The sequence below is a fragment of the Coregonus clupeaformis genome, chromosome 21, assembly GCF_020615455.1.
Source record: "Coregonus clupeaformis isolate EN_2021a chromosome 21, ASM2061545v1, whole genome shotgun sequence".
In the NCBI taxonomy this organism is placed as follows: domain Eukaryota; kingdom Metazoa; phylum Chordata; class Actinopteri; order Salmoniformes; family Salmonidae; genus Coregonus; species Coregonus clupeaformis.
In genome coordinates, this window is record NC_059212.1 from 19,215,682 (window position 1) to 19,236,988 (window position 21,307).

Here is a 21,307-nt window from a genome sequence, read left to right on the forward strand (position 1 = left end):
ATTTGTTTATATCCCTGTTAGTGAGCATTTCTCCTTTGCCAAGATAATCCATCCACCTGACAGGTGTGGCATATCAATAAGCTGATAAAACAGCATGGTCATTACACAGGTGCACCTTGTGCTGAGGACAACAAAAGGCCACTCTAAAGTGTGCAGTTTTGTCACACAACACAATGCCACAGATGTCTCACATTTTGATGGAGCGTGCAATTGGCATGGGATGTCCACCAGAGTTGTTGCCAGAATATTTAATGTTAATTCCTCTACAATAAACTGCCTCCGTCGTTTTAGAACATTTGGCAGTACGTCCAACTGGCCTCACAACTGCAGACCACGTGTAACCACGCCAGCCCAGGACCTTCACATCCGGCTTCTTCACCTGCGGGATCATCTGAGACCAGCCCCCCAGACAGCTGATGAAACTGAGGAGTATTTCTGTCTGTAATAAATCCCTTTTGTTTGGAAAAACTCATTCTGATTGGCTGGGCCTGGCTCCCCAATGGGTGGGCCTATGCTCTCCCAGGCCCACCAATGGCTGCGCCCTTGCCCAGTCATGTGAAATCCATAGATTAGGGCCTAATTTATTTATTTCAATTGATTGATTTCCTTTGTGAACTGTAACTCAGTAAAATCATTGAAATTGTTGCATTTATGAAATGTCTTGAGTCAATAAGTATTCAACCCCTTTGTTACGGCATGCCTAAATAAAAAATTAGCTTAACAAGTCACAAGTTGTATGGACAATAATAGTGTTTAACATGATTTTTGAACGACAACCTCATCTCTGTACCCCACACATACAATTACCTGTAAGGTCCCTCAGTCGAGCAGTGAATTTCAAACAGATTCAACCACAAAGACCAGGGAGTTTTTCCAATGCCTCACAAAGAAGGGCACCTATTGGTAGATGGGTTTTTAAAAAATCTGACATTGAATATCCCTTTGAGCATGGTGAAGTTATTAATTACACTTTGGATGGTGTATCAATACACCCAGTCACTACAAAGATACAGGCGTCCTTCTTAACTCCATTGCCAGATAGGAAGCAAACCGCTCAGGGATTTCACCATGAGGCCAATGGTGACTTTAAAACAGTTAGATCAACAACATTGTACTTACTCCACAAAACAAACATAGTTGACAGAGCAAAAAGAAGGAAGCCTGTACAGAATAAAATATTCCAAAACATGCATCCTGTTTACAATAAGGCACTAAAGTAATAATGCTAAAATTGTTTGGGGCAAATTCAACACATCACTGAGTACCGCACTTCATATTTTCAAGCACGGTGGTGGCTGCATCATGTTATGGGTATGCTTGTCATTGGCAAGGACTAGGGACTTTTTAGGATAAAAAGAAACGGAATAGAGCTAAGCACAGGCAAAATTCTAGAGAAAAACCTGGTTGTCTGCTTTCCACCAGACACTGGGAGATTAATGTCCTAAAACACAAGGCCAAATATGAACTGTAGTTGCTTACCAAGACGACGTTGAATGTTCCTGAGTGACCTAGTTACAGTTTTGACTTAAATCTGCTTGAAAATCTATGACAAGGCTTGAAAATGGCTGTCTAGCATGATCAACAACCAACTTGACAGAGCTTAAAGAATTTAAAATAATAATAATGTGCAAATATTGTACAATCCACGTGTGCAAAGCTCCTAGAGTTACCCAGAAAGACTCACAGCTGTAATCACTGCCAAGGATGATTCTAACATGTATTGACTCAGGGGTTTGAATACTTATGGAAATTATATATTTCTGCTTTTTCAATAAAATTGCAAAAATGTCAAAAAACATGTTTGCACTTTGTCATTATGGGGTATTGTGTGTAGGTGGGTTAGAAAATAAAATCAATTCTGAATTTAGGCTGTAGCACAATGTGGAATAAGTCAAGGGGTATGAATACTTTCTGAAGTCACTGTATGTCTCTTTTTTGTGTGTGGGAATACTTGGGAACAGATTTCCTAAATTAAACTCATTTTTGGCTGAATTCCTGATGATATTAGTATTTTACCCCCAAAAATTATCAAATAAATAAATAGACTAAACTTTGGAGGGCCAAATAAATTTACTCTCAAGACTGTTTTGGCCCACGGGCCGCCTGTTGTCGACCCCTGGTCTAGGCCTAGAGATCTGGGCTCGAATCCACATACAGTTGAAGTAGGAAGTTTACATACACCTTAGCCAAATACATTTAAACTCAGTTTTTCACAATTCCTGACATTTAATCCTAGTAAAAATTCCCTGTCTTAGGTCAGTTAGGATCACAACTTTATTTTAAGAATGTGAAATGTCAGAATAAATTATAGTGATTTATTTAAGCTTTTATTTCTTTCATCACATTCCCAGTGGGTCAGAAGTTTACATACACTCAATTAGTATTTGGTAGCGTTGCCTTTAAACAATTTAACTTGGGTCAAACGGTTCGGGTAGCCTTCCACAAGCTTCCCACAATAAGTTGAGTGAATTTTGGCCCATTCCTCCTGACAGAGCTGGTGTAACTGAGTCAGGTTTGTAGGCCTCCTTGCTCGCACACGCTTTTTCAGTTCTGCCCACAAATGTTCTATAGGATTGAGGTCAGGGCTTTGTGATGGCCACTCCAATACCTTGACTTTTGCCATTTTGCCACAACTTTGGAAGTATGCTTGGGGTCATTGTCCATTTGGAAGACCCATTTGCGACCAAGCTTTAACTTCCAGACTGATGTCTTGAGATATTGCTTCAATATATCCACATAATTTTCCTTCCTCATGATGCCATCTATTTTGTGAAGTGCACCAATCCCTCCTGCAGCCAAGTACCCCCACAGCATGATGCTGCCACCCCCATGCTTCACGGTTGGGATGGTGTTCTTCGGCTTGCAAGCCACCCCCTTTTTCCTCCAAACATAACGATGGTCATTATGGCCAAACAGTTCTATTTTTGTTTCATCAGACCAGAGGACATTTCTCCACAAAGTACCATCTTTGTCCCCATGTGCAGTTGCAAACCGTAGTCTGGCTTTTTTATGGCGGTTTTGGAGCAGTGGCTTCTTCCTTGCTGAGCGGCCTTTCAGGTTATGTCGATATAGGACTCGTTTTATTGTGGATATAGATACTTTTGTACCTGTTTCCTCCAGCATCTTCACAAGGTCCTTTGCTGTTGTTCTGGGATTGATTTGCACTTTTCGCACCAAAGTACGCTCATCTCTAGGAGACAGAACGCGTCTCCTTCCTGAGCGGTATGACGGCTGCATGGTCCCATGGTGTTTATACTTGCGTACTATTGTTTGTACAGATGAATGTGGTACCTTCAGGCGTTTGGAAATTGCTCCCAAGGATGAACCAGACTTGGCTGATTTATTTTGATTTTCCCATGATGTCAAGCAAAGAGGCACTGAATTTGAAGGTAGGCCTTGAAATACATCCACAGGTACACCTCCAATTGACTCAAATTATGTAAATTAGCCTATCAGAAGCTTCTAAAGCCATTACATAATTTTCTGGAATATTCCAAGCTGTTTAAAGGCACAGTCAACTTAGTGTATGTAAACTTCTGACCCACTGGAATTGTGATACAGTGAATTATAAGTGAAATAATCTGTCTGTAAACAATTGTTGGAAAAATTACTTGTGTCATGCACAAAGTAGATGTCCTAACCGACTTGCCAAAACTATAGTTTGTTAACAATACATTTGTGGAGTGGTTGAAAAACGAGTTTTAATGACTCCAACCTAAGTGTATGTAAACTTCCGACTTCAACTGTACATAGCATCTCAGAGTGAGAGTGCTGATCTAGGATCAGGTCCCCCCTGTCCATATAATCACATTAATTTTGATCTAAAAGGCTAAACTGATCTTAGATCAGTGCTCCTACTGTGGATACCGGCCCTGATTATGAAATTGTAATGGTCCGATAACAGCTCTTTTATGGCTATGTGCTTTAGGTTTTGTGTGTGGATGGATGGATGTTTCACTTAGCTATTCTGGGTGTTACTCATGACCATATTTATCTATGGTCATGACGACAGACGGCCACCTGTCACAGCTAGCACCAGTTGTTAGCACGGTTGGTTAGCGCTAGCTTTGATCAGTGGGACAATAGCAGATGCTTGTGAGGGCGTAAGGGAGGGGGTGTGTATGTGGGAATGGCAGAGTGATCACAGATTACATCTTAATTTCCCCTCTACCAGCTACCAGGGTGCCTACATGGATATAGGTATGGCCTGGGCTGACTTGGCTCTGTGGTCCCACAAGTATTAGGTGCTGGAGTGTTGTTGTGTTCCAGCACAGATCTGAGCCATTGTCACCACCAGTCAATCTGAGACTGATTTGACACAGAAGCCTATTTGTTTTAGTCACACAATTTTTTATAGTAGGCACTGAAGGCCCTTTAAAGCGATAGTTTACCTAAATTACATTTTAGTCATTTAGCAGACACTCTTATCCAGAGCGACTTACATTTAGTGAGTGCATACATTTTTTTTTTTTTTTTTCATACTGGCCCCCCATGGGAATCGAACCCACAACCCTGGCATTGCAAACGCCATGCTCTACCAACTGAGCTATATCCCTGCTGGCCATTCCCTCCCCTACCCTGGGCCAATTGTGCGCCGCCCCATGGGTCTCCCGGTCGCGGCTGGCTATGACAGAGCCTGGATTCGAACCAGGATCTCTAGTGGCACAGTGCCTTAGACCACTGCGCCACTCGGGAGAGTAGTTACAAATGTAACCCATTTTATGAATAGAAAATGTCCTAATGACCCGTAGAGTAAGCGACCTAAGATAAGTATTTTTATTTTGTAGCTGTCTGTCATTTCCATGTAAAAGGACCCATGAGCATCAACGTGAAGTTAATAGGACTATGTCAAATTGGGTGTCAAATGAAATTTAAGAGTCAATATTCATATTATAAAAAAAATAAATAAAATAAAAAGATTAGAAAACATCTACCAGAAAAAGTCTTAAAAGGTTTTAGAAATACGTCAAAACACAATAATGTTGAGATGAAGACCCCTGCCAACTAATATCAACACTTAAAACCCACATCTTTTAGATATTTTCTAATTTCTCTCCCTCATGAGGGAGGATAATGAAAGTTCACAGAAGTAACAAGTAAAGGTAGACCTACCAATTAGTTAGTGTTTTTACTAATATTAATTTTGTTTATGAATTATTAAGTGATTACAACTCCAACTTCTGTTACCAAATCGGTAACAGAATTTCAGAAAAATTGGTAACGGAATTTCTGTAATTCAATTGGCTACAAGGGGAAATTATAGTCACAAACCACAGTTGGGTCACCTGCTACTGTCTTCCCTTCCGCTGGCAGACTGTTATGTTCACCTCATAACTGTTTTCTGTCTCTTTCTGTCATCTGGTGGTCTCCTCACTCACTGAGCACAAGACGTCCATGGACGTTGACATTTTGTCATTCCGCCCTGGCTTTGATTTCAACGTCCACAGATGTCTGGACCGGCCTTCATTTGACCTAAACATAGACGTCCATGATTGGTTCAGATTTGGACAGCACAGTACAGTAGACAAAAAAAAAGTAGAGTACAGTACACAGAGCACACTAGAGTTGAGTACAGTATAATGTACTAACTATACTCTACTTGACTATACTGTACTGAACTCTACAGTTCTGTGCTATACTGTACTCTACTGTGCTCTACTTTGATGTCCAAACTTGTGAAACATAGACGTCTATGATTGGGCGGCAGTTAGCCTAGCGGTTAGAGCGTTGGGCCAGTAACTGAAAGGTTGCTGGTTTCAATCCCAGAGCCGACAAGGCTCGGTTGATGTGCCCTTCAGCAAGGCACTTAACTCTAATTGCTCCTGTAAGTCGCTCTGGATAAGAGCGTCTACTAAATGACAAAAAAATTAATTAAAAAAATTGGTTCAGATTTGGTCCAATTCGGACCAACCAAATTTGGTCTTGTTTGGTGGCGGAGCTCATTAAAATAGCCAGTGTGTATAATAATACCCAAACGTGGTCACATAAACTGAGGGAGATTTTACCAAAATTCTGTTACCAAAATGTGCATCTGCACAGTTCTTCCAGTAAAACTTTGAAATCAATGGTTTTTGTTTGGCATACATTTTAAGGGAAAAATCGTATTCTTGCTAACAAAATATATGCTATAATATGGTGAACTAACTCTTTTAACTCTTCCTCTTCTTCTGGGCAGAGCGGGCCATCGCCAGGCACGAGGTGCATGAGATCGAGGAGAGGCACACGCAGGACGGCCTGCGGGAGCGGGAGGCCCCCTCGGCGGCCGACAGTGAGGACGTGGTGGTCATCTACAACCGGGTGCCCAAGACAGCCAGCACCTCCTTCACCAACATCGCCTACGACCTGTGTGGCAAGAACCACTACCACGTGCTGCACATCAACACCACCAAGAACAACCCAGTCATGTCCATGCAGGACCAGGTGAGAGAGTGAGGCCAGAGGTCAAGGGTTAACGTCCCTCCATATTTAGCTGATTATAGAAAATATTGCACACAGTGGATGCTGATGGAGGGAGAGATCAGAGGATTAGCTCTTTGTAATGGCTGGAATGGAATGAATATAAAGGCACCGCACACATGGTTTCTTCCATGATTCATTCTATTCTGCCAGAATTATAATTTAGCAATGTTTTGACCTCTGTGGAAGAGGGCGAGAGACATATAGAGAGAGTCACTCTGTCTCTCTCCCTCTTCCACAAAGGTAAAAACATTGCTAAATTAAAATTCTGGCAGCATGTAAACAGTGGGCGATGAGTGGCAGTTGGTGTCACTTTAAATCGGTGGAAGCGAGGGAATTGGAGATGGCAAGTGGGAGGGTGAGATTGAAGAGTGGATTGCAGAGGCACATGTCATGTATTAATTGTCATTGTCTACCTGCTCAGGTGCGGTTTGTGAAGAATGTGACAGAGTGGAGGGAGATGAAGCCGGCGTTCTACCACGGACACGTCTCCTTCCTGGACTTTACAAAGTGAGAACCCCTCACTACTGCACACATCCTACCAGATAGACTTTTGTTGCTGTCTCCCCCTTGTGGTCTTATAGAATACTACACCAATACAAATTCAGAACGTCACAGATCGATTGCAATTCTATAGAAGGGATATGACTTTAAATCATGGGAAAAGGGGTGTCATCATGGCAAGTTGAAGCAACACTGTCCTATTGAACAGGGCCTAGATTTACAACTTGTGATGTGTATTCATAGGTCATCTTAGATATTGTCATTATAGCATCTCTATGATATATGTAAGTCCTTATACAATACATTCTAACACTATCTCTCTCCTATTGAACATGCCTCTGATTTAACGTATTGTGTATTTCTAGGTCATCTTAGATAATATCTGTGTAATATACGGGTCGGGTAGGACATCCATTATACAATTTATTCTAACACTATCTCTCTGTTTTGACCCAGGTTTGGAGTAAAGAAGAAGCCCATCTATATCAATGTTATCCGAGATCCCATCGAGCGCCTGGTGTCCTACTACTACTTCCTGCGTTTTGGGGATGACTACCGGCCCGGACTGCGACGCCGGAAACAGGGGGATAAGAAGGTCAGTCCCACAATCCTCTGCATTGTTTTGTACCAACTAGTGTATTAGTGATTAGCTAACACTATGAAATATTGTTGATTTGTAAATAAAAAGGGCATTGCTGCCTACACTAAAGCTACAATCTGGGATTCTTTTTTCCCCCAGCAAACTAATGCAGATTCCCAGATCCTAGATTGTAACTTTATATCTGGAATCCTTAATGGTGAAACTTCCATGTCTGTTTGGGATATTACAACAACAAAGAAGTTACTGCAAACAACGAAGACTGTTTTTCCCCCTTGGACATCATTGCATGCGCGATAGAACAGCAGAATATGTACTGCCATTTTTTAAAACTTACTGCTCAATACACCTCACTTCCGTTTCGTCCACAAAACAAAAACAATAACAAAGGTGCTGGGGCGGACAGTGGCACTGTTTCCTCTAATGCAGATTCCATCTTTAAGGTTCCACTTAGGACAGAATTATTATATTTTATTTATTAGCAGTAATATATACAATGTATTTGAACAGTAAAACATGCTTCCATAGGTAATGCTATCTTAGATTTTTTGTGGATGTGTTTCAGACCTTTGATGAGTGTGTGTCGGCGGGAGGCTCAGACTGCGCCCCAGAAAAGCTGTGGCTGCAGATCCCCTTTTTCTGTGGTCACTACTCCGAATGCTGGTATGTACCCCTCCTTACGTGACATCAATACCCTGAATTCTTAACCTATAACCCCATTACACATTTCTTAATGGGCTGGTATATGGACAGTTGAACACAAAACGTGAACCCCTTTAACATCCATTTAACTTACCTCCATTACACATACTATTGCATGCCTTTCTTTTCTAGAGGCCGTGATTTGCTTTTTCTCTCTTGTGATCTGTATCATCCCCCCCACCCTCTCTTTCTGCTCCTATCTCAACTGACGAGAATGTGAGACTAGCCTATTTGCTTGATTGTAACACAGTTTATTTATGTGTATATTGTTTACCGTACTTATACTGTATACTGCAATTCAGCTCGGAGCTGCCAATGTATCCAACGTGAAATCATTCTATACATATACTACCAGTCAAAGGTTTGCACACACCTACTCATTCAAGGGTTTTTCTTTATTTTTACTATTTTTTACATTGTAGAATAATAGTGAAGACATCAAAACTATGAAATAACACATATGGAATCATGTAGTAACCAAAAAAGTGTTAAACAAATCAAAATATATTTTATCTTTGACATTCTTCAAATAGCCACCCTTTGCCTTGATGACAGCTTTGCACACTCTTGGCATTCTCTCAACCAGCTTCATGAGGTAGTCACCTGGAATGCATTTCAATTAACAGGTGTGCCTTGTTAAAAGTTAATTTGTGGAATTTATTTCCTTCTTAATGTGTTTGAGCCAATTGGTTGTGTTGTGACAAGGTAGGGGGGGGGTATACAGAAGATAGCCCTGTTTGGTAAAAGACCAAGTCCATATTATGACAAGAACAGCTCAAATAAGCAAAGAGAAACGACGGTACATCATTACTTTAAGACATGAAGGTCAGTCAATATGGAAAATGTCAATAACTTTTAAAGTTTCTTCAAGTGCAGTCACAAAAACCATCAAGCGCTATGATGAAACTGGCTCTCATGAGGACCACCAGAGGAATGGAAGACCCAGAGTTACCTCTGCTGCAGAGGATAAGTTCATTAGAGTTACCAGCCTCAGAAATTGCAGCCCAAATAATTGCTTCACAGAGTTCAAGTCACAGACACATCTCAACATCAACTGTTCAGAGGGGACTGTGTGAATCAGGCCTTCATGGTCAAATTGCTGCAAAGAAACCACTTCTAAAGGACACCAATAAGAAGAAGAGACCTGCTTGGGCCAAGAAACACGAGCAATGGACATTAGACCGGTGGAAATGTGTCCTTTTGGTCTGGAGTCCTTGTGAGACGCGGTGTGGGTGAACGGATGATCTCCGCATGTGGATTTCCCACCGTAAAGCATGTAGGAGGAGGTGTTATGGTGTGGGGGTGCTTTGCTGGTGATACTGTCTGTGATTTATTTAGAAATGAAGGCATACTTAACCAGCATGGCTACCACAGCATTCTGCAGCGATACGCCATCCCATCTGGTTTGGGATTAGTGGGACTATCATTTGTTTTTCAACAGGACAATGACCCAACACACCTCCAGGCTGTGTAAGGGCTATTTGACCAAGAAGGAGAGTGATGGAGTGCTGCATCAGATGACCTGGCCTCCACAATCCCCCGACCTCAACCCAATAGAGATGGTTTGGGATGAGTCGGATGGCAGAGTGAAGGAAAAGCAGCCAACAAGTGCTCAGCATATGTGGGAACTCCTTCAAGACTGTTGGAAAAGCATTCCAGGTGAAGCTGGTTGAGAGAATGCCAAGAGTGTGCAAAGCTGTCATCAAGGCAAAGGGTGGCTATTTGAAGAATCTCAAATAGAAAATATATTTTGATTTGTTTAACACTTTTTTGGTTACTAATTTACATGATTCCATATGTGTTATTTCATAGTTTTGATGTCTTCACTATTATTCTACAATGTAGAAAATAGTAAAAATAAAGAAAAACCCTTGAATGAGTAGGTGTGTCCAAACTTTTGACTGGTACTGTAAATCTAAACATCTGATGTACAGCTGATGTAAAAAGGGTTTTATAAATACATTTGATTGATTGAATGTTTATCTCTCCCCCATAGGAATGTGGGCAGCCACTGGGCCCTGGAGCAGGCCAAGTATAACCTGGTCAATGAGTACCTGCTGGTAGGGTTGACTGAGGAGCTGGAGGACTTTGTAATGATGCTGGAGGCGGCACTTCCGCGCTTTTTCAGGGGCGCCACTGAGCTCTACAAAACAGGTACGCTACCATGCCTACTGCGATTACGTTTTAGATTATTACTTCCAAGGTGAAACTGATTTGTCTTTTTAAAGCTTTTTTTTTATTTTAGTGTCAGCCTACTCACATGCCTCAAAATAGATAAAAAATGTATTTTCAGTCAATCGTATGTAGAATGATGATGTACCTATTTTTGAATGTGTTGAAGCATGTACAGTAGATGTACCGTTATCACAGGAGATGTTCACGTTACTGTTCTTTGAGAGACCAATTCTCACTTTTTTCACAGCTCTAACAACGTGCACGTACCTCTTCATTATATTTGACAATTTCTACATACCATCTTTAACTAAAAACAAAAATACAAGTGCGACTTAATACAAGTGCGACTTAGATTGGTACTGATGTGCTATGCCCCTTTCCCAACAGGGAAGAAATCCCACCTGAGGAAGACAAGCGAAAAGAAGCCGCCTACCAAGGAATCCAGCGCCAAGCTGCAGCAGTCGGCCATCTGGAAGATGGAGAACGAGTTCTACGAGTTTGCCCTGGAGCAGTTCCAGTTTGTCCGGGCTCACGCAGTCCGGGAGAAGGACGGGGAACTCTACCTGCTGGCTCAGAACTTCTTCTATGAGAAGATCTACCCCAAAACTAACTAGCACACATGAAAGATGGACCATTCATCTAGGCTTCATGCCATAGTCACACACACTGGGGAGAGGACAGAGGAGAGGAGGAGGAAAACTAAGATCATCTGTGGAACTGTGTCTGTTGGACGTTGTAAGTCAGCAGTTTCTGAATGTCGCCTGCTTCACTGACTCCGACTCCTCCGTCTCCATAGTAGCCGACAGAACCAGGAAGCTGCCTCTTCCTGATGCAAGAGTGCCAATAGGTCAAGTTCCCACCAGCATCCAAGTTCCAGGACTCCCTTTCTCTTTCCAGGTGAAAGTTCACAGGAGTGGTTTGCTCGACGGACACATGGCAGGAGACGAGTCTACTTGGCATCTGGCCATGTCCTTTTACTTCTGGTCACATGATTTGTATTTTCCGTCCAGAGGGAAGGTTTTTATTGGCAGTGTTCTTTTTGGTTGCATTTTATTTGTATTTTCATTCTACTTTACTATCATCGTCTATGGGAAACATTGTCGTCCCACTTTTTATGTGTTCAAATTATGTAACCGTCTAAACTTAAAAGCTGACTACAATGTTATCTTGGAGTTTACCTATATGAACTGAAGACGTTTTTTTTACAAAATCTAAATCCTGTGGCCTCCATAAACTTGGGTAAACAGATACACTCTTTTCACAACTGTGGTACTACTATTGTGTGTTTTATACTGTACTTATTTAGTTGTTTTCAGACTATTTGACCCAGTTGGATTATTGCTAGGTGGAATGTGAAGTGTTTACACATGATGTAATTAAACTATGGAAGAAGACAATTCAGCTGCTGTACATATTACTAATTTCAATACATCTGGATCAAACGGTTATTTTATTTCAAGAGGACTTGCTTTGATTTCAGCTTTGGTATAACACATTTAGTTAATGAGCCATTTGTACATTTTTCTCTCAGCTTTTGTTATTTTCTCTAGATTGGCGAGAGACCATTTCATTTTAGTGCTTTTATTTTCAATCTGTCATATGTTTGCTATCATTGGGCCACTATTGAACCCAAAGTGCCCACAAATCCATTGTTTTGCTGCTGTAAACTCATGAACTTGTTGCATTTCTCCAAACAAAGGGTGAAGTTGACCGTTGTTATTTATGACAGATTTTTTTATCCCTGATTATTTCCATTTCTTTATATTCCCCTTAGGATCATAAATTGCAATCCATTTTCATTTATTTTTCTATGGTTATCATGTAAGACTAACCTAACCTAACCTAACCCATGCGTGCACCGCTAACTGCTGGTGCTGCTAATGCCAGTCCTGTTCTTCTATTGAAGGCCTACTAATACAGACACTGATCAGATCATCTCTGTAACTCAGCCGGAGCACTAGAACAGCCTACAAAAGTGTTGTGAAGCAGTGACATTCCCAATTTATCAAGCCCTAGCCCAGACTTTGAGACAGCAGAAGTACGAAAAAGCAAAGCGAATGTATTTTCTCCCACAGTGGATTATAAAAGAGAGATTGAATCTCTGAGATAAATTGTGATGTTGGGAAGGGATGGTAGGCAGGCAGTAACTAAACATTGCTTGTGTTCTCATGTTATTAAAGGGGCTCTTCACCATGTGACATCATCAGGAGTAATTTTCTTAGTCATCTTTTTGTAGAAACATGCTGATTTCACAGACACTGGTATGGTGATGGAGAACTCTGGATAAAAGCATCTGCCAAATGGCATATATACTGTATAATGAATGTGAGGTTAAATTGGTGAAGTGCCCCTTTAAGGTCTATGTTATAAAGAGAGGCTACTCCTGTGGTTTTGGTTACTCAGCATATTGTACCTTCCTCCCTAACCAACCAAAATCACTGCAAAGAAAAGCTTGCGCGCTCTCTCTCTTTCTGTGTTGCAGTAGTATCTGCTGGAATGTCAACCTCACCATGTTTTTGTTATAATTTTGTCATTCCCATGTTTTTATTGCCATATAAAAAAATGAAATGCCCATTACTGCATGCTTTTTATGTAATTCTTTGTTAGTACATTGATAGACACTGAAAATGTTGGCTGCTGTTCTCTCTGTGTACTATAGAGGGAGCTCATTGGCTAATTTTTGTCTTCACCCTGCCTGCAGTGGAGACATTACATTTCAGTCATTTAGCAGACGCTCTTATCCAGAGCGACTTACAGTAGTGAGTGCATACATGTTCATATTTGTTCGTACTGGTCCCCCATGGGAATCGAACCCACAACCCTGGTGTTGCTAGTGCCATGTTCTACCAAATGAGCCACACGGGACATTATCCAGCCCATGGTGATGTGGTGTGTGTGATGGAAACAGCAAATTAACACTTGGCTACTGTAAGTGAAAATACATGGATCAGGCTAGGTGATACCTCTTCCCGAAAAAGCAGATTGAGACCAAATGACATGGGGGTTTCCAAACTGGGGAAAAGAATGGCAACAAGTATACATCAACTTCTCTGATAGAAGGAAAGGGTAAGTCTCAGTCCCAGGGCTGCCTGGTGCACACTGTTGAATTGGTGTCCCACTAAGCCAGGCCCAGGTAATCTCATGCTAGTCATCTGTTACTGAACCAATCTCCTATTAATCCCATCATTAGATAGCCAGCCTACAACAGCTTCCTGGACGTGTCACTGTGACCCAATAAAAAGGGTTTCCCTGCCCTCTGTCTAAGCCACTATTAGGCAGTTTGTGCTCCCTCCTGGACCGATCTGAGACCTGCTTCATGAGATTGGATAGTGTGTGCTCTCTTCATCTGTAAAATGACCAAACTGATCCAGGACCTGTAATGAAGGCTCTATAGTGTAATCTATAAGCAAGGTCTGATGTGTAACAACTTTCTTATGTACTGGTGATGACACAGAAGCAGGAAACCAACAGTGTTGGGGAAGCTACTCTTAAAATATAGTTTACCAAGCTACCAATTACGTCACACTGGAAGAAGTTAAGCTACACTAATTGCTACCCTTAAGAAATATATAGTTTACTTAACTAAAGTTACTTTGAAAAAATAGTTCACTACATCCAAACTACTTTGTGAAAAATGATATCTAAATCTGAAATGTCACAGACTACAAATTGCAAGACAGATCACTATGGGGTCAAATGTTAACTGTGTAATTTAGCCTATTAAACACAAAACAATGTTTCAAGTGAGAATTACGGAGGTCTGATGCTGAATTTTTTTTATAATTATTGCCTACTTTACCCATATTTTATTTTCCTTTTGCAAAATAAATGGCCTAATAGGTAGTTCCAGTAGTTAGCTACACCGCTACATGTAGTTAAATTACTCAAAATATATGTAGTTCACTACTACCCAACACTGGAAACCAACATATTACCACATCAAACCCATGAACTAGTGTAGTATTGTTGGTTTGAAAAGATCACATCATTTCAGGTTATCAGAAGCTTAGGGCTGTATTCAGAAAAGTTTATATTGGGTAATGGACACACACTATCTAACACTCTCCCACTTTCCTTAGAGGTCTATGCATGACATGAGGTAGAGTTCAGCACAGCCTTACATAATGCACTGGGGCCAGACCAACATCCCAATGTCTCACACAGATTATGGCGGATATTATTGAACAGGGCGCACATGTCCAGAACTTTACACATACACATCTATTGTATAATGGACATGACTTGATTCTTTATCTTGTTGGGGCCATTTCTGTAGAAGGCCTGCCTGCACATGGACAGGGTGGTGCCATTGGTATCAAGTGCAGTCAGTTGACAGCTATTTTAGACTGGCGTCAGCAACTGGATAGATTTGGTTACAATCGTGATAGTTATTCTCTGCAACTACTACTACTGTACTACTGCAGTGTATTAGGCCAGTGGTTCCCAAACTGTGGGGTGCGCGGGTCCCCCTCCACATTTTTTTGGGAGGGGATCTCTCTTTTTTTAAAGGAACTCCAGTCCGGCTTTAAACTTACTCGTCAAAGTTGTAATAGTAGAATGCACAAGGTGCAATTTCGAAATTGGGTAGAGCATCATCAGTTCCTCTTGTTATGTTAGTCATTGCATACCTTAGAGAGCTATTTATAACTTGTCAGAATTGTTCAGATCAACTAGCCCATGTCAGCTAACACTTTTTTATTTAGGTTTTGTAGCCCATAGAAAATTAGATTTAAAACTGCTCAATTTTCTTTGCACCCCATGACTAAATGTGTAGAATTGCAGGAAATAACAAGAGGGGTGTGAACAGTTTGTGTCACGAACAGTGCTTGTCCCCATTGAAATATGGGGGCCCTGAGTGAAAAAGTTTGGGAACCCCTGTATTAGGCTAGCACTATGCTACTGGCACTTTTTATATTAGGCATCCTGTAATAAATTATGATGATGTCATTTAAGTTTCCTGCACTATTTTTAGATACTATATCATAGGATAACCTCCTGCTCATAAACTTCATCGTTTTAATCTAGTCCTAGAATTGTCAAACTATTGCATAAACATGATTTCTTACAGGGGTGTGCGAGGCTCGTGCGTGTGAGAAATGTATGATCACGTGAGAGAGTATGACTATAATCTGGCGGCGAGAGTGGGCTATGGGTTGAGTGAGTGCATAGCTCCTATGGGCGGACGCTGATGCGCTTCCACACTAACCAGCGCCGCTCTCTCCCAAAGCAGGGGGACGGATTTATGGTGCTGCTTTACTTATGTGGACTATAGAACAACTTTTCGTGCCTTGGCCTAAGCGAAAAAAGACACAAGGACTCAAAGAAAGCAATGGAAAGTCAAGTATTTCCAAGATGACCGATGGTTTGGTCACCGAATAAGTTATTTTTGTCGCACGAGAGGGAAACTCAAAACAAGGCTGTTTTTGGAGTTCCACCTCCCCTCCCTCCGTAGAGTTTGATTCAAAAGTCGAAAGCCAAGATGGCCGCCGATTCCGTGCAGGTAGGAAAAGTTGACAACTGTTATAATAAGTGCGTAAAGTTGTAATGCGCGCTTTCCAATTTAGTAGACTAAATAACTATTCTATCGAACATTCGCAGTGGGTTCAAATCTTGAGTTTTATACATTTCTGAGGGATTTCTTCACCCTTTCCCGAAGGACTGGGAATTATGGATTGAGGCCTGGAAAACAATTATCAAAAAATATCCAGTTTTGCGTTATTGTGCACTTGAGAACGCAGCATCTGAACTACTAAATTAATCTGCTGTATATTATTTAAATGTCCTAAAATAAATGTAAAATAGACTATGATGGTAACATATGTTTTTGAAAGTTTTGGTAAACAAAATGGTTTAGAATTAATTGGAAGAACATTTTCCATTTCATAATCCATTTTAAACCGAGACGGTCAAAGTAATGTCCATTTTAAACTCCTTTGTAAACAGTGATACACTTGAGTCAAGTGGGCGCGTGGTAAAGCCCAAAGGTGTCTATTAAAATAAACATGTTTTACTTGGTTGGAGCCAAGACTTAAAGTAGTTGTTCCAAGTATAAGCATTCCCTTAAACATGCTTGAATTTGTAGCTAATCATACAATGCAACATTTAGAAACTTCATAGGTGGCTGTCTGAAAACAAGTTAGAAATGTGCATGTTTCCATCTATTTTTCACCTCTGAACTGTAATAAATGACTCAGAAGAAAGGTTGTGGTCACCACTGCTGTCACTGGGATGACGTCAGCTGTCAAGTCTGCCACTTTGTATCGAAATAAATAAAACATGTCCATCAAACAACAATGTAGCCTTGAAGCATAATGATGCTTCACCGCTACACAGCTGACCATGCAATTTAGTAACTTAGTATGCTACCAAACATAACCACACTCTCTCTCAAACTTTTGAATTTGAGGACATTAACCTGTGAAAATATTGCCTTTGTTTGCAGTTTCCATAATTAGATTGAAGGTAGTACACTGTTTGGAACCTTATTTTTACCCACCCAGCAGCACCCATGAATGCAGACTAGTTTGTTGGCAGACATGATTTCACAAGGTTCTCGTATTCAAATCAGATTTTATTGGTCACATACACGTGTTTAGCAGATGTTATTGCTGGTGTAGCGAAATGCTTGTGTTTCTAGCTCCGACAGTGCAGTATATCTAAACATTTCACAAAATATACACACAAATCTAAGTAAAGCAACAGAATTAAGAATATATAAATAAATATATGGACGAGCAATGTCAGAGCGGCATAGACTAAGATACAGTAGAATAGTATATACAGTATATACACATGAGATGAGTAATGCAATATATGTAAACATTATTAAAGTGGCCAGTGATTTCTAATGTGCTAGTGAATGCTATTTAACAGTCTGATGGCCTTGAGATAGAAGCAGTTTTTTAGTCTCTCGGTCCCAGCTTTGATGCACCTGTACTGACCTTGCCTTCTGGATGATAGCGGGGTGAACAGGCAGTGGCTCGGGTGGTTGTTGTTGTTGATGATCTTTTTGGCCTTCCTGTAACATCGGGTGCTGTAGGTGTCCTGGAGGGCAGGTAGTTTGCCCCCGGTGATGCGTTGGGCAGACCGCACCACCCTCTGGAGAGCCCTGCGATTGCGGGCGGTGCAGTTGCTGTACCAGCCGGTGATACAGCCCGACAGGATGCTCTCAATTGTGCATCTGTAAAAGTTTGTGAGGGTTTTAGGTGGCAAGACAAATTTCGTCAGCCTCCTGAGGTTGAAGAGGCGCTGTTGCGCTTCTTCGCCACACTGTCGGTGTGGGTGGACCATTTCAGTTTGTCAGTGATTCTTAGATAGGTGACGGCTGACATTGTTTGGACAGTGAGTGGAAGGCTATCTTGTATTTGTCAAGTTAATTATGCTGCTATCGGCCAATAAACAAAATACAGTGCATTCGGAAAGTATTCATTTTGTTACGTTACAGCCTTATTCTAAAATAGATTTTAAAAATAAATAAAAATCGCATCAATCTACACAAAATACCCCATAATGACAAAGCAAAAACAGTTTGTTAGACATTTTTGCACATTTATAAAAAATAAAATAAAAACAGAAATAACTTATTTACATAAATATTCAGACGCTTTGCTATGCGACTCGAAATTGAGCTCAGTGATCACCCTTGAGATGTTTCTACAACCTAATTGGAGTCAACCTGTGGTAAATTCAATTGATTGGACATGATTTGGAAAGGCACACACTTGTTTATATAAGGTCCCACAGTTGACAGTGCATGTCAGAGCAAAAACCAAGCCATGAGGTCGACGGAATTGTCTGTAGAGCTCCGAGACAAGATTGTGTTGAGGAACATATCTGGGGAAGGGTACCAAAACAATTCTGCTGCATTGAAGGTCCCCAAGAACACAGTGATCTCCATCATTCTTAAATGGAAGAAATTTGGAACCACCAATACTCTTTCTACAACCAAACTGAGCAATCAGGGGAGAATGGCCTTGGTCAGGTAGGTGACCAAGAACCCAATGGTCACTCTGACAGAGCTCCATAGTTCCTCTGTGGAGATGAGAGAACCTTCAGAAGGACAACCATCTCTGCAGCACTCCACCAATCAGGCCTTTATGGTAGAGTAGCCAGACGGACGGCACTCCTCAGTAAAAGGCACATGGGAGCCCACTTGGAGTTTGCCAAAAAGCACCTAAAGGACTCTCAGACCATGCTAAACAAGATTCTCTGGTCTGATGAAACCAAGATTGAGCTCTCTGGCCTGAATGCCAAGCGTCACATCTGGAGAAAACCTGGCACCATCCCTACGGTGAAGCATGGTGGTGGCAGCATCGTGCTGTGGGGACGTTTTTCAGCGGCAGGGACTGGGAGGCTAGTCAGGCTTGAGGGAAAGATGAACGGAGCAAAGTACAGAGAGATCCTTGATGAAAACCTGCTCCAGAGCGCTCAGGACCTCAGACTAGGGCGAAGGTTCACCTTCCAACAGGACAACGACCCTAAGCACACAGCCAAGAAGTATGGGAGAAACTCCCCAAACACAGGTGTGCCAAGCTTGTAGCATCATACCCAAGAAGATTCGAGACTGTAATCACTGCCAAAGGTTCTTCAACAAAGTATTGAGTAAAGGGTCTGAATACTTATGAAAATGGAAGACCCAGCCACGACCCATCTTCAATGCTCTTACTGAGGGAAGGAGGTTGTTGGCCAAGATCTCGCGATACATGGCCCCATCCATCCTCCCCTCAATACGGTGCAGTCGTCCTGTCCCCTTTGCAGAATAGCATCCCCAAAGAATGATGTTTCCACCTTCACGGTTGGGATGGTGTTCTTGGGGTTGTACTCATCCTTCTTCTTCCTCCAAACACAGCGAGTGGAGTTTAGACCAAAAAGCTCTATTTTTGTCTCATCAGACCACATGACCTACTCCCATTCCTCCTCTGGATCATCCAGATGGTCATTGGCAAACTTCAGACGGGCCTGGACATGCGCTGGCTTGAGCAGGGGGACCTTGCGTGCGCTGCAGGATTTTAATCCATGACGGCGTAATGTGTTACTAATGGTTTTCTTTGAGACTGTGGTCCCAGCTCTCTTCAGGTCATTGACCAGGTCCTGCCGTGTAGTTCTGGGCTGATCCCTCACCTTCCTCATGATCATTGATGCCCCACGAGGTGAGATCTTGCATGGAGCCCCAGACCGAGGGTGATTGACCGTCATCTTGAACTTCTTCCATTTTCTAATAATTGCACCAACAGTTGTTGCCTTCTCACCAAGCAAACAATTTTATCCCTGATGTCCTTACACAGCTCTCTGGTCTTGGCCATTGTGGAGAGGTTGGAGTCTGTTTGATTGAGTGTGTGGACAGGTGTCTTATATACATGTAACAAGTTCAAACAGGTGCAGTTAATACAGGTAATGAGTGGAGAACAGGAGGGCTTCTTAAAGAAAAACTAACAGGTCTGTGAGAGCCGGAATTCTTACTGGTTGGTAGGTGATCAAATACTTATGTCATGCAATAAAATGCAAATTAATTACTTAAAAATCATACAATGTGATTTTCTGGATTTTTGTTTTAGATTTCGTCTAAAACAAAAACAAAAGTGTACCTATGATAAAAATGACAGACCTCTACATGCTTTGTAAGTAGGAAAGCCTGCAAAATCGGCAGTGTATCAAATACTTGTTCTCCCCACTGTACATGTGACAACATACACAATTTTCGGGGACCACTTTTGGCTACTTTCAGAACTGCTGGCTAAAAAGTAATATACAAATCTCTCTAAACTGACCAGGGTTGTAATTACACCTGTCATCTATGTATTTGTGATGAACCATAATTTACAAGCACTGCAGTCTTTTAAATGCTTTAGTCTGGCCTGGAGGTAAGGTTGTTGACCTGATGTAGCCTATGTGCCATTTCTGGTATAAATGCAGCTACCAAACCAAATGTATTGAAGACGGTTTAGGGTAATAATTTGTGTTTAGGTTGTGTAAAGGTTGAATTGGTGTTTAAGGTGAAAGTCAGGCTTAAAAAAAAAAAAGCTGGTACCATGATCCTAAATAGTCTTGGTTTCGACTTTTCCATTGTCCCTCAAATTGAATTTAGCTTTTGTTTGAGTTTGAGCTTAAGACTATTTAGCCTGCTTATAGTGAAAGTGAATCCCTAATGTTTGCTTTGGTTTCCATGTAGTTTTAAGGTGACAGATTATTGTAGGTGCATGAGAAATAGGCTAAACTAAGGATACAAGCTTTTATCAAATCAAATGTATTTATCACATGCGCCGAATACAACAGGTGTAGACCTTACAGTGAAATGTTTACTTAACAGCTTAACCAACAATGCAGTTTTAAGAAAAATAAGTGTTAAAAAAAAAATAGATACGTTAAAAATAACTAATAATTAAAGAGCAGCAGTAAAATAACAGTAGCAAGGCTATATACAGGGGATACCGGTACAGAGTCAATGTGCGGGGGCACAGGTTAGTCGAGGTAATTGAGGTAATATGTACATGTAGGTAGAGTTAAAGTGACTATGCATAGATAATAAACAGAGAGTAGCAGCGGCGGGGGGGACGACGACACAATGCAAATAGTTTGGGTAGCCATTTGATTAGCTGTTCAGGAGTCTTATTGCTTGGGGGTAGAAGCTGTTAAGAAGCCTTTTAGACGTAGACTTGGCGCTCCGGTACCGCTTGCCGTGCGGTAGCAGAGAGAACAGTCTATGACTAGGGTGGCAGGAGTCTTTGACCATTTTTAGGGCCTTCCTCTGACACCGCCTGGTATAGAGGTCCTGGATGGCAGGAAGCTTGGCCCCAGTGATGTACTGGGCCGTACGCACTACCCTCTGTAGTGCCTTGCGGTCGGAGGCCGAGCAGATGCCATACCAGGCAGTGA

The 21,307-nt window shown here is 41.5% G+C and overlaps 2 protein-coding genes across 2 annotated transcripts in view; both read left to right on the forward strand.

Moving 5' to 3' along the window:
• LOC121535017 (heparan sulfate 2-O-sulfotransferase 1) overlaps positions 1–13,012 on the forward strand; it is a 38,203-nt gene extending 25,191 nt beyond the window's left edge. The window contains exons 3-8 of the mRNA XM_041841678.2: positions 6,176–6,420; positions 6,881–6,966; positions 7,417–7,555; positions 8,124–8,221; positions 10,257–10,414; positions 10,823–13,012. Of these exons, the coding sequence (XP_041697612.1) occupies positions 6,176–6,420; positions 6,881–6,966; positions 7,417–7,555; positions 8,124–8,221; positions 10,257–10,414; positions 10,823–11,049 (953 nt within the window). The 3' untranslated portion in view covers positions 11,050–13,012. The remainder of the gene's footprint in view (positions 1–6,175; positions 6,421–6,880; positions 6,967–7,416; positions 7,556–8,123; positions 8,222–10,256; positions 10,415–10,822) is intronic.
• Positions 13,013–15,596: 2,584 nt separating this feature from the next.
• The window catches only part of LOC121535019 (serine/threonine-protein kinase N2-like), a 57,004-nt gene continuing 51,293 nt past the window's right edge, over positions 15,597–21,307 (forward strand). Inside the window, exon 1 of the mRNA XM_041841681.2 lies at positions 15,597–15,935. Coding sequence (XP_041697615.2) covers positions 15,915–15,935 — 21 coding nt within the window. The 5' untranslated portion in view covers positions 15,597–15,914. The remainder of the gene's footprint in view (positions 15,936–21,307) is intronic.